General features: G+C 44.9%; 1 protein-coding gene across 4 annotated transcripts in view; it reads right to left on the minus strand.

Moving 5' to 3' along the window:
• Nucleotides 1-349: 349 nt before the first annotated feature.
• The window catches only part of TCERG1 (transcription elongation regulator 1), a 28175-nt gene continuing 14376 nt past the window's right edge, over nt 350-14148 (minus strand). For all 4 annotated transcript variants that reach the window (XM_014253211.2, XM_014253209.2, XM_014253208.2 and 1 more), the window contains 11 exons: nt 13638-13704; nt 12514-12649; nt 11599-11688; nt 10743-10861; nt 8663-8813; nt 4723-4887; nt 3833-4015; nt 3089-3268; nt 2174-2257; nt 1818-1918; nt 350-1473 (listed from right to left, as the gene is read on the minus strand). In XM_014253211.2, the coding sequence (XP_014108686.1) occupies nt 1272-1473; nt 1818-1918; nt 2174-2257; nt 3089-3268; nt 3833-4015; nt 4723-4887; nt 8663-8813; nt 10743-10861; nt 11599-11688; nt 12514-12649; nt 13638-13704 (1478 nt within the window). In that variant the 3' untranslated portion in view covers nt 350-1271. The remainder of the gene's footprint in view (nt 1474-1817; nt 1919-2173; nt 2258-3088; nt 3269-3832; nt 4016-4722; nt 4888-8662; nt 8814-10742; nt 10862-11598; nt 11689-12513; nt 12650-13637; nt 13705-14148) is intronic.

Consider the following 14148-nt stretch of genomic DNA (forward strand, 5'->3'; position numbering starts at 1 on the left):
AGCTCCACCTCCCACTGTCAGCGGCACAAGTCTCCTCAGACTTTCCCAGTCATTGTCAAACAACCCCTCTCTCTTGCTGCTCAGCCTCCTCCTCTAAGGGCAAGCAGCAGAAAAAAATCTGGCTCTGCAAGCACTGCCAGCTCATGTTTAAGCAACAGACAAAAGAGCTAAACTAGAAAATCATTCTGCTCACCCCTCCTTGCCCACATGCTGACCCCACACTGCCACAGGCCCTGTTCTGCCGAGCACAGCCAAGAATGTAGGCCAGTTATCACTTCAGTCGTTTGCTTTACTCGTAAATTCACAAATCCAACAAAATCCAACAGAAATCGGGATTAGGCCTGTACAATCCATATATAAAAAGGGTTGGTTTATTGTAGTTCAAATACATAAACTGAACAATCCCAACATTTCAAAATTAAACTTTAGAAACAAAAGTTTAACATTCAAAACAGGAGTATAGTTTACAAGAATTGCCCAGAGGGGGTATGCACAGTCTAATCCAGAAGTATGTAAAGATCACTTTATCGTAAATAAAAATGTGTTTATACAACCGTCCTGGCCTCTGCTCGGTCACCTCTGGGATTTCCAGCTTCGAGCAATCCTCATTAGACAGAGCTTCACTTGGGCAGAGCAACCTGACTGCTGCAAACCAGTGGCTGGGGGCAGGAACAGAGCAGCCTGTGAACAAACCTGGCTTGGGCTCCAAGTCCCTGTTCTTTCTCCACTCGGCTCTAACCCTGGCTCTTAACAGATTTAGTCCCATTCCCCAGGGTGGAAGCAGAGAACTGGGACTGCCGTTTCCAGAGCGAGCTGTCAATGATCAGTGATTTAAGCTACCAGAGCGTGTCCCCTCCTCCTGCACGGACTGCGGGCACCAGGAGGCAGCTGGTGGCACCACACAGGACACGCTCAAAGCACAACAGGATCACCCTTGGGACTCACATGTAGGACACTGCTGAGAGGAAAGCCCCAGGCAGCAGACACCCACACCTCAACACAGCCCGCCCCTAGACCCACAGTCACCAGACAGCCCACACCTTGGGATTTGTCAGTCATGCTCCAATTAACTCATAAATATCTTTAATGTGGGTTTTTGTTGCTGTTGGTTTTTCCCCCCAGAGATCATTTTACGTTCACTAGTGCTGCTTCTGCCTCTGCTCCTCAGATGTTTGAATATATTCACGGCAAATGGATGTGTGTAACCTGACAGATGGCTCATGCAAGCGTTTGGATTTCACAGACACCCCTGGACGAGGAGCACTCCGTGGCTATTTCGTTGTTCTCCGCGTGGGCTCGGAGGCGGTGGGCGGCGGGGGCGGCCCGCGCCGGTCCAGGTCATCCACGTAGGACACGATGAGCTTGCGCCGCTCCTCAGGCACGCAGTCCAGCACCAGGTACCGCTTGTCGTTCTGCAGGATCTTCTCCACGTCCTTCAGGTGCTGATCGGACTCCTGGATCAGCTTTTTGGATCTGAAAGCAGGAGAACAGCACTGGAGCAGCCTGGAGGCGGAGAGCCCCGGGGAAGCCCAGGAGCCAAGGGACAGGCAGGCCCGCCAGGGAAGGCTGCAGGGACTTGGCCACCTTCGGGGCTCGAAAGAGGGCACATTAGCCTGGGGCTGGGCACCTGACTGCTCTGGGCACAGAAAACACAGGCTCCTCGCCTACACTTGTGCTGTGTTAATTAAGCAAAAAAGACCGTGAAAGACCTGAGTAATAGACATCGGTTAGGAAAAAAACAGACATCAGTTTGCTGCTTTGTTCGCATGGCAAAGCAGAGTAAAAGCCAAGCCCTGCACTAGCGTGGCATTCCCCACCTGTAAGTGATGAATTTGGTCTCCTTGAGCAGCGTCCGGAAGTCGGCTTTGGCAGTGATGTATTTGTCTCGGATGTATTCCTCAAACTCCCTTTGCTTTTTCTGGAAGACGAAAGATAAACCTGAACCACTGAATGCAGCTCCAGTACTTCCTGCAACTGAACACACTGAAAACCTGCAGTAGTTACATGTTAATTATACTTTTCCTTACCTTCTACAGTTTTAGTTTCTAAAAAATCGTATTTAACTACTAACACCTGTGTGCACACAGAGCTGAACCCACTGCAGCAGCCAGCGACTCACGTCTCTGTACCCTGCACCACACTGAAGTCGGCAAGAGCGATGCAAACCACTCACCCTGTCACTCGAAGAGAATTTAATGCACCTTGGATCTTCTTTAATGATTTTTTTCACTTCCTTCCATGTTGATGTCAAAGTTATCTTTCAAGAGAAGCAAAAAAGTTAAATTAAATTAGATTCTAAGAATATGGAACGCAAACCCTACTAACCTCTGAAGCCTTTCAATGTATCCCGAGTCCACTGATGAACTGGCTGTTAAGTGCTGGGTTCTGATGACTTACACAGCTGTATTTTTAAAATGAGTTGGTTTTACATAGTGACTCCCCTTTTACATTTTGAGACGGCACCTTCATATCAAGGTCCTTTAAGTATCATTTACTTTCCGAAGTCTTTTTCTAGTACAATTACGTACATTGTGTTAAAAATTACCCACAGAAAACTTGACTCTAAACTAAAATAACTAATGCATTAAAAACCAGGTAAAAACCTCTAGGCTAAATGAAAGCTGCCTGAAGCTGGCACAGAACTAAGAAAAAAAGGAAACCTCACTAAACCCGCAATGCACAGAACCAGGGATGCATTCCACAGCATAAGCAGAGGAGTTCAGGTTCAGCAGGAGAACATCAGAACAGACAAACAGGATTAAGGCAAACACCCCGAATATCTGAGGGAGCCAGACAGCGAAGAGTATTAAATAACTCAGTACTGAAGAAATAAAAATAAGATGAAAAGATCACTGATTAGAAGTTTATATGTTAATTAACAGTATATGTTCAGTCGAAGTAAAACTTCAGACAAACGGGCAAGGAAACGCAATGCACAAATTTTGTTATGAAGGAGAACAGAGAGCTACGAAGCCAAGAGGCCCTGGAAATAAAACCAAACCAATCACATTGTGGGACGGAAAAAACAGGAAAAGAGAAATCCCAGTGAGCTGCAAAGATCGGCAATTCGAACATCAACAGCTCTCACCGCTGAAGTTTCATCCAGAAGTTGCCTGAAATGTTCCCTCTTCTTTTTGGTAAGTGCCTCAATGTGCTCATTAAAGAGCTTCTCTTTCTCCTCTCTCTCGAGCAGGGACCCCGACTCCCAGCGGTGATCTTTGCGCAGAGTCCTCCTGGTGTCAGACCAGGACACGTCTGAAGAACGCACCTGGAGCCAGAGATGATTCCTTTTTAAACCGGTTTCTCCACCGTTTGCTGAGAATTATCATACGCTTATTTTTTTATCTCGTTTGAAGTTAAGGTTAAAACAAAAGATAAGCCCTCAGCTTTTAAGAAGAGACTGCAGCAGGTTCCCCACAAACACTGAACAGGCAGCAGCAGAAGGAATTCCTCTGCATTGGTTGGGAGCAGACTGAGATGCCCCACTGACTCGGCCGAGCATCCCCAAAGCCAGAAAATCCAAGCACCCTCCTTTCCTTCCTGCTCTGTGCCTAACACCCTGTGTTCACCACAGCGCTTGGAAAGGCAGCCTCGGAGACCACCATTTCCAGGGACAGCAGGAGCTCTGCAGTGCTTCCAGAGCCCTGTTTCCAGCCCAGAGAGCACCCTTCTGGATGAGAGCCCTAAACGCACAGCCTTCCCTTCCGACCCCAGCAACACTCCCGGTGGGAATCCACCTCTTTAAACTCCAAATGCCAAAAAAGCTTTAACGGGGAGCACCCACCAGCTTAAAGCCTGCCCTGAGGAGCCGAGGTGGCTGTCAGTGCCTCACCATGTCTGACAGCAGTGCCTTGAAGTTCTGTATGGCCTCCTCCCGCTTGTGCTGCTCGCGCTCCCGGTCGATCTCCTTGGTCTGCTCCGAGCGCGCTTTCTGCACCTCCCGCTCGCGCTCCCGCAGGCTCGCCTCGATGCGCGCCTGCCGCTCCAGCTCCTTCTCCTTCTCAGAATCTAAATTCTGAAATTCAGCAACAAACTTTTCTCAATAAAAGCAACACTTTTCATCAGAAAGAGAAGTGAAGGGCTATCAAACCAAAGGCAGCTCAGAACAAAACACTTTAAAGGGATTTGGGATCTACGGGTTGCCAAATTTTGCTTCGAGAACTACGCTGAAGCGTTACAGGGTTTACATGGGGGACAGACAAATTTGGTCACAGATCAACTATTCCCAGGAGCTGTGTCCAGTGACAGACCCCAAGTAAGGGAGGCCAAAGGGATCGCTGTTTGTTGGCCCACTTTTACATTCTCAACCACTAATTGCCCGGAGGTAGGAATGCTGGATTAAGAGAGAAGCAGCAGTGAAGGAACTGGACATGGACACACATCCCTGAAGCAAGCTCAGCTGACAGGGAAAATCACAGCAAAGGAAATCAGCAGCCCATCCTAGGGGGAGGAAATCAATGTGGTGTATCTGTAGCTGCTGCAGTTTCACAGTCATTTTTACCAGCAGTGATTTCATAGGAATCTTTGAGGCATAACTTCTCCCAGGTACCGTGTGTGTGCATGCACACAGGTTCCACAGACATCCCACCAGGGCCAGAACTTCTAAGTTCCAAGCTGCCATTCTGGGGTACTCCTACAGTAACTCTGGTATGGAATTCTCTTCAGCACAGAGCAGTCTGCCCCAGCACACCCGCAGCCACACTCCCGCTGCTCCCCGCCGACCTTGGCTATTTTCTCGATGTACTGCTTGAACAGATCCTCCCTCTGCGAGGAGCTGTCCACCGCCTTGTACCGCGGGTCAGTCTCCACTTTGTCCTTCACTTTGCTCCAGCGAGACTGACTATCCAGGTGGTGGTTTGCCAGCAGCTCAAAGAAGTCCATTTTGATCTGTTACACAGACGGAAACAGAAAGACAACACTTGAGAAAGACACTTTAATATCCCCCAGTTTGCTCTTACGAAAAAAAGGAGCTGACTTACCTTCATCAGAGGGATCACATTAACATTACATACATTGCAATTTAGAGCAATCGCTAAAACCCTGAATTTAATCATAACTGCAGCCCAAATTCACTGTTGAGACAATTTTGCCAAAGCAGATACGTTTAGGCGATCTGCTACGTATCAGATGAACCCTTTAAAGAATGATCCACCAGTACACTCGTTAGTATTTTACTCCAATTTAAGCTTGTTTTTGAGCTTTTACGTACGTCAAATTAACAAGTTACTGTTGCTGCATGGCAGCATTTTGTGTATCAGCACTCCAGAAGCCACGCAGCATGAAACAGGGCTCTAGAGAAATCAGGTGTTTATGGATTCATCCTTCAGGTGTACAATTAACACAGGTAAATGCTTGGATCCGCCAAAAAAGAGCAACGTCTTAAGATGGATCTAATCAATAAGGAATCGTCCACATATGGTAATTAGGTAAATGATACTTAGGACGGACATGCACATTTACACAAAAGTTTAAAGAGAAGGTTTTGGTCTATTTTGTCAGTCAGAAATGGCATGCCATGTTCACGTCTGTAACAACAGCCATTGCAAGGGCTGGCAGAGGCTCGTTCCCAGCAGGTTTCATTTCAGTATGACTAGCAACATGTTTTCATCCAAAGCCCCAGAACCAGCAGCTGCAGGGGCAACAACTGTGCCTTTATTAGATAGCTTGATTTCTGGGGAAGGTGATGTCCCTGTTCCTGCTGCACATTAGCTTTAGGTCACCATCCACTCCTGGCAGGCTGGTTGGCGTTTCAGCCTCCCCCTCCCGAAGCGGAGGCGAGGGGCTGAGCTGCCTCACTCGCTGGGGCCAGGGCAAAGGGTTCTGCCTCCGCAGCACCCCACACCCTGCCAGGCCACAGACTCAACACAGCCTTACGGCATGCAGATTAAAACCCCAAAATCCAGGAGGGGACTGGCTGTTACTCGCTGCTTATCTCCCCTCCCCATCCCTTAAAAAAGGGAAAGCAGGAGAAGCAGTTTAGCTGCAGAACACTGAGTTTCCTTCAGGGGAGGGAGCAGATGGACAGAGCAGGCTCCAGCTTGCCAGCGACCTGGCACATCCTCATCCTCTAAAATGTGTTTAGTTACAGAATGCAGGAATGGAATGAAGATCAGCACCAACATTCTGCAGCCTTGCCCACCAATACTTTTAGTTCATCAAAATATTAACATATAAACATTAGAGGCTCTATAGGCTTTCTTTACTCTATCAAAGGAGACTAAGACAGTAAAGCAGAGATCAGAGACCAGCCCCTTAGTGCCAGTGGGATGTTGTGCTACAGCACTACTGCTTTATCTTAAAGGAGCTCAACAAAATGCTAAGAAAACTGTTTATTCATTGCAAAATTAAGAATGTTGTTTCAAAACATCATAAAACATGCATGCAGTTTCAAAGTATGAAGCTTTCTAAGCCATGGCATTTGAAATATTGGAAACCAAACAGTTCCCAGTTGTTGCTACAGAAGTCTCCAAGGTAAGGGTATCCCCAACTCTTGCACAAATCACCCGTGCATGTATTCCACAGGATGAGGTGCTCTAAAGCACGGTTTTCACTTCTTTCAGGGGCCCTGTACACAGCACAGGCATTGCCATCTCATTTTAGGTTTTAAAAGAAGATGAAAATGTCTCAAATAATTGAGTCTAAAGCATCTCACCAAGGAGTAAGGCTCTCGGATGGCAGCTGTGGACAGTGAGCTCTGTGAGTGTGCACACAGGGGCTGGCACCCCACAGGGCTCTGGCCTGGGGACAGCCCAGGGACACGGCAAAAGGGACATCCTGGAGAGCACAGGAGCAGCCTGGGCACCACCACCACCTGCCCACAGTGCCCTCCCTGACACCCTAGGCACCCCCTACTCCTCTCTGCCCTCTGACAAGTGTTGCCATGGGATTTACTCACCGAAATCGGGCACAGGAATAAAACCAGCCACTGGAAAAGCTGGCTGCTCCATCCCCCTCCCATAAGCCATAACCCCATAAGGCAAAATCAAGCGTTATACATATATATATATATATATATAATCTAAAACCCTTACGTTAAAGATTTCTGTAAAGTTGATTCTCTGTGAGTAAAGATTTTTGGACAGACTGAGAAAGCTTCAGGTTAAATGCCTTAAATTTTCTTTTATGTTTTAAGCACTTTCAAAATCAAAGGAAAATAAGGCTGAAAACATTTCAGGTGTATATAGAAGTCTTTTTTTTTTTTTGGCAGTTAACACATTGCAGGTACAACTCTCATCACTTCACAAGGAAAAAAACTAAAAAAATGTAAAGTACCGGAACTGCGGGAGGCTAAAGTCACCACACAGAGATACCAATGCTTTCCTCACTAGGGAATCCCATAATATTTGCGTGTCAGTGATTGACAGCTGTCAGACTGAACTGATTGACAGGCCGCACAGCACATAACTGTAAAGTCTATCCACTTGTTATAAAACAGAATACATAAAATGGTTACAAAAAGCTTTTGGAGAAAAAAAAAACATTATTCAAAGCAAACAAATACAATCTCTTCTTTTAACTTTTCAACTTTAGAACAATCATGCAACAACAAAACTAGTATTTATTCTTTAAAATCTTCAACTGCACTATTAAGCTGCAAAAATGCTTTAAAAATCATATTCACAATCAAACTGCAGTATGCAAAATCTAGTCTTGAACTACATCAGTTCCCCTCTGAAAGCACAATCATTTATGGAAACCAGCAGTGATAAGGCAACATTTGAGAAAATCACAGAATCAAATTATATCAGACCACCACAGATTTTAAAAATATGCAAAGCTCCTCAAAGAATGAAACCGTCCCCAAATCTGACCTGTCCCCTGGCATTTCTCTCTCTTGCAAGCATTCCAGGTAGGGAAATCTGCAATAACTTCACGCTACATAATAAAAATTGCAGACTTCCACATGTCCAAAATGATTTGCCTTCAGAGGTGACCTTCTCCACTCACACACACACACACACAGAGGGACGTGGCAGTAAGTGGCCCCAGGTTTTGGTGTCCCCAGTTTGATGTCCCATCTCCAGGGGGGAGAGCTGCTCCCAGCACTGGCAGCACAGGCACATGACACTGGGAGCTCATTAATCTCTAACAGATGACCTTTAAACCTAATAAGCAGCAGTTTATACATAAGATTTACTTATTCAAAGCTTAAAAAGTCCCTCTCTAAGTGCCTGCTTTGAGATGGAAAGGGAACTGTTTCAGACTTAAAGAGACTATCCTCAGGGAACTGCAAGTCCTGCCTGCCCCCACTGAGGGAACAGCTTTGGGGTTCCAGCCAAACAGGGTAAGACTCCTTTGCCTTTTCATGCATCAGGATAAAAGAACTTAATAAAAATAAAAAAAAATAAAATCAAGCATTACTTCAGTTAAGAAAATAATGTTACTGCTTGGGTAAAATAAAAAAAAAAAAAAATCCCAGTGTTGTTAAGCAAACTCAGCTTCACGGCTGAACGAAATCCAGTTCTCAACATTCTGAAAGTCAGTAAACTGCAAACTTGGAACTGTTCAGAAAGACCAGGGGGACACCCCTAAAGTGGCTGCCTGTAACAGCTCCAGGGAAGTGCAGGCCTGTGTCCTGGGGAAGGCTCAGGGAAGCCAAGCACTGGCTCTGTCCCATCTCACTCACACCACTCACACTGCTGGAACTCAAGAGTCCCCTTACCTTCTCTCCCCTGGTCTTCGAGTCTTCCTTCTCCTTCTTTCTTGCCGCTGTGATAAACTCATTAAACAAGGCCTCTCGATCTTTCATCTTTTCAATTGCCTTGAACCTCGAGTCTTTAGCATGCTTGGCTGCAAATTCACTAAAAGTAGTTCTGCAACAAAATGGCAAGTGAACTCATTTGGCAGAGCTGTCTGGGCTGGGAGGCAGGTTCAGCAGGGAGGTATTTCCTCTGCTGCAATACATGCCAGAGCACAACTGACAAAGACCCAAAAGGCAAATCCTACGGTCTCACTACAGAGCTGCTCGACCAATGAGCTCTACGAAAGGTGTCAGCACTCACACAAAGAGGTGTTTGTCAGAGACTTACAAGGGTGGGTCGGTTTGCTCAGAAACAGCCACCTGCAGAAGGGGCAGGCATAGAGAGAGACTACAGTGCAACCAAGGAAAAGAAACAAAACAAAACAAAAAAAAATCTCAGTTGTCTACAAAACTCTTCTTTTCTGTGGGTTAGCAGTTCAGCCATCAGTCTGTCCAGGTATTTCACAGCTGTGAAACTGAAAATCTCAGGTGCATTCACTTGCAGCCAAACCATGCTAAGAGTTCACCAGAAAGCCAGCCTTTGATAGGAGTCCCCACAGAACACTGGCTGTACCAGCTCTTCCCCCCTGCAAGTGCACACTGCAGAGCACACGGGGCTGAAACCCCTTCAAACACTATGGGCAGAGGCAGCAACGCTGGGCTTTCAACCCCTCATCCCACAGCGTTTCCCTGACCGTTCTCTCACCTCCAGGGCCAGATTCCAACCTGTGCAGTAGGTACGTTACTGCCACTTACCTCGGAAAAAAATCACTACTGTGCTTTTTCCAAGCTCTGATGCAAATCTGGCCCCAAGAATACGTGAGACACTTATAATCATACGAATGTTTTCATCACAGCATGGAAATAATTAGACTTGGAAAATCCAGCCTACTGTTGCTGTAGGGTAAATTGAAACAAGAAGAGAATTTGGTAGCTTATTCAAAAGGATTAGAAAGTGAATGTACAGCTAGACTGAAGAACAAGAGCTGCTCAAGTGAAGTGGAATACAAACTCTTGAGCATGTTGGACTGAGATAGATGATAAAAAACCAGTCTGGCACTCACAGAAGTACAGCAATATCTTTAGACAAACACTGAAACCAGAAGACAAAGGATAAGATTAAGCAAGACAGTATTTCAGCTGGCATCCTCTTTCCCACCCCAGCCCATAATCAGGTAAGGAATCAGTCCCAATACGACATACTGAAGATATGCTGGAAGCTGAGGATACTAAAGCTAACACAACTGTTTCTTAAGGCATTTCCATGCCCCCAGTCTTCCAGCCTGCTACTGAGTTATTAGCCAGCTCTGAAGCAATTTAAAAGTTAACAAAGCACTGTCACCAGATTTCCAAAATGAGTCGCTGGAAAAAACTGAGTTGAAGTGAAACAAATGGGCTGTTATTTCACTGGGAAAGAATTAATGCCAGATGAGCCAAGAGATGCTGCAAGAGGACACTTTGGAGCTTATCTGGTGACATAAAGTATGTATCTCGTGACCTCTATGTGCAGAAGCTGTAAAACAAATAATGCCAGCAGTGAAATCCTGAACGTACATTCACTGTCATCCCCTCCACTCTTACTGCTGCCAGTGGTCTGAATGGGAGGGGGGTGTAATCAGTGCTGTATTAAAGCAACCAGAACATTTTATACTATCATCACCGACAGTTTGCAACAAGAAAAACATCCCTTCAGCCCCCTCCAAACCCAAGAAAACTCCCTAGCACTTCTCAAAAGACTTAAGAAGAAACAGGGTCATTAAAGAAACTTGTGATGGATCCGAGGCCTTTCTCACAATCCAGGCAGCTTGCTGGGGATTTCTTCAACTTGAAATACGTAAATCACAAGATCTATTATTTCACTAATTAGGTGAATACAAGCAGACAAAGGAAGATTTCAATAATATCTCATGATTCTTCTCCTCTTTGCCCATTTTGAACAATACCATCCAACACGCGGCATCCTAGCAGAGCTTATGCACATGAACCACAAAGAAATTCCTACCTTGGATTAATCTTTGCTTCTTCCATCATTTTCTTGAAATCCTCCTTGGCCTGCATTATTTTATTTTTCTTCTCCTTGCGCTCTTCCTCTGCTCGGGTTTTCACATACTGATCAAACACCTACAGAAACACCAGTCACCCACAGCAAACACACAAGTGAAACACAGAAGATCTAAGGACAAGGGAGGAAAAATCCCACTTCTTTCCTTCTCTCTTGTTTCCTTTCCTCTCACCACAGGATCAACACAGAGGAGGCAGAAATCTCAAGAGACACTTTGCATTTCAATATGGAAATGATCCAAGCTGCTGCACAAGCAGGGTGCTGTACCTAACACACCATCTGAAACCCAGGAAGAAGCTCCTTACACATTCCAGTTAACATTTTCCTGGGTCCCATGTTTCAGACACTTCTCATGTTCTTGAAGCTTTCCATTTCCCTACATTCACTCGAAGAAAAGCTGCTGAAGTGAGAACTTGCTTAACAATATAATTGCACATTAGGTTTCCCTCCCAAATGCTTTTTTAAAAGAAAATAGCTAGATTACTTATTATGCCAATACTTTGACAAGATGCTGGTGACTCTCTCTACTTCGTTCAGGTTTCAGCAGTGCTCTGTAGACACACAACCTCCACTGTGTTAAAATATGAGACCTTCCAACCACAGGAAATAAAGCAACTATCAACACTTTCCCTTACTGGTTTCTTCCTGTTCCAGAGAAACCCTAATCATGACAAAATTCCCCTGCAGCACTAATTAGTCTGAAAGTTTTGCAGAAACAAAAGACTGAGGATTCAGATAAACCTGTAGTAGCTGTAGCTACCTGTAGTAGCATGGGAAGTGAATTCAACTTTTTTACCTGTTTCCTCTCTTTTGGGTTGAGCAGCAGGTAACGAGGATCAAACACGATCTTGTGCAGCTCTTTCTCCCATGTTGAAAAGGCAGAGACCTTTAATTAACAAAGACAAATACACAAATTATACAGGAGTTGTACGGTTTTCCTTGAAAATACTAAGATGGGATGAAAATAGGGAAGCAAACTCATCCTGGAGCTTCCATCACTGAAATGATGACAGAGGCTGTCATAGAAAGTCTCAACATCAATGTCCTCTGAAAATTATTCTAGAGGATGAGAAACACTTATTTACTACTGCTGTGTGACACTAAAAATAAAATGTACATTGAAAGAAAACCTTGAGAAGTGTGCTCCACAGGCAGCTGGAACCACCTCCATTTTTTAGTTACTATCAAAATTTATATTCAGTTAGTCTATTTTATCAAAACTGATTGACATCAAGTAGATTGCAGATTTAGTTAACTAAAAGCAAAAGGTCTCACATTCAAGCATAAGACTGTACAGACTAGAGTGGAAGCTGCCGCTTTTCTCAGTAGGAACATTTCCAAAACCGTTAAGGTTGTGTCCAGTTCATGTGTCCTACTCAACTTCAATGGCAATTTCCACTTAGGTTATTAGTTAATTTGGGGAAAAAACTAGGCTGGGGTGGGAATCACCTGTCTTGACCCTGCCATTTCAGTTACACAGAAATCAGAGTCTTGCTGTAATTGTAAGCTTCTCTGAAATCTGGAGTCTTGCACCAAGACCATTCATTGATCAGAGGAAGGATGAGACATGAGGATGTTTCCATACACAAAGCGTCGCAGGTTTAGAATTCGCCAAGGACTGAGAGCTCTGCACAAACCTCCCTCTCTCCCTTTTCACAGAGCTCTGATCTGAACCTCCCCCTCTCCCTCCCCACACACACAGGCTTCTGACCCCTCTTTCTAGCAGCATGTCCTTGAATTGCTTCATCCGAGCCTCCAGCGGGACGATGGCTCTCTCTCGAGCAGCTTTAATCTCAGCCTCCATAGCAGCCTCCTTCTCAGAATCAATGTCTTTGATATCATCTTTCCTGAAAAAAACCCAAACATAAAACGTAAGCTGAGAAGTAAAATGCCAGCCCTGGAGGTCAGAACCTGAACCACACCAGGACAGGGTAGGTATCACTGATCATACCAGAACAGGCTTACAATCCATGACAGCCATTCTCAGAGGTGGACATGAACGCTTTCACACCCAGAGCTCAGAAGCCAAGGTATTCCAAGTAACTTCAGTGCCAGGAGATGACTTCAAAGCAACCAGCGCAGTTTGGCTGTATCCAAAGGTCTTACCAGACATGCAGTAGATTTTACATCAACAGCATTAATTTTGTAACCTTCTGTTCTGGGCCATGAGGCAACTAAAGAGAGTTTGTGCAGGTTGGGAACACCTCACACTCATGACACCAGGAACGCTGAGAAAAAGCTTCTGGAGAAGTGTGCTGATTTACTAAGAGCAAGTGTACTTTATCCCAAACAAACCCCCAGCTGTTACTGCTAACACCTCCATGACGCTCCCCAGGATGACACAGCCACAAATAACATGGTACAGCCACTTTTAAAACAGCATGTGTATCTCATACATTACTTCCAAAAGGCAATCCAGACCAAAAGACAAAAGCCAAACTTGTAACCGTGTGTAACAGACTGAAAACAGAGGAACCACTATGAAAATCTAGGTGGCAGGATATTTTGACAATGAAGTCCTGTGCCCAGAAATTAACAAACAACAGAAGCAAGCTACTTAAGACACACTACACTCAAAATATTCTTTGGATTCACCAACTCACACCACTTATTTCCATTTCAAATGACTTACAAAACATGCTATTTTCTTTCTGCATGGGTTTCAGCTTTCTCAGGAAAATGCCAAATACCTGAGCTGCTGAGCAGCAGAAAGCTGATGACTCTTTTTCGCCAACCCTCTCCGTTCCACTCTGCTGGACACAACACACATGGCCCAAACAACAAAATTCAGTTATTTTACCTACACAGATTGGTATTGAAAAATCAAAAACTTACTTGCGCTTTTTTATTTTAATAGGCTCATCTTCATTTGCTTCCTCTGCAGCATCATGCTCTTCTCTAACTGTAACAGATTTCAATCAGACTTTAGATTTTAAATTGATGAAAATTTTTAAACTTACGAGTGAAATTTCCTGCACAAACCCAGGACAACAGGTGTAGCGATTTGTGTTCTGACAAAGGGAGAAGACACGTGGTTCTCAGTCATTTCGAGTAACACTGTGGCAATTTGGGGACAGGACTGGTGGCACTTTAGCCAGCTTGAAATTTAAAATGAAAACCACTGAGTTCTTATATTTAGGGGAAAACAACTCAGGCTGAAGAGTCTTAACGAAGCACATTTGGATCCACCTGATTACCTGCACTCTGCTCTCCTCCAACTACAAAGCCAGCATCTCATCCCAGCAGCATTTTCTAGAACTCAGGCCAGAGAGAAATCTTATCTCAGCAGCCTTTTGAGTATTCTCTCTCTCGGCAGGTATTTCCAAACTCTATTCCAACTGCTGAT

Source organism: Pseudopodoces humilis, chromosome 17 (assembly GCF_049639895.1).
Source record: "Pseudopodoces humilis isolate 2021_Gansu_Grassland_sample_001 chromosome 17, ASM4963989v1, whole genome shotgun sequence".
NCBI lineage: Eukaryota > Metazoa > Chordata > Aves > Passeriformes > Paridae > Pseudopodoces > Pseudopodoces humilis.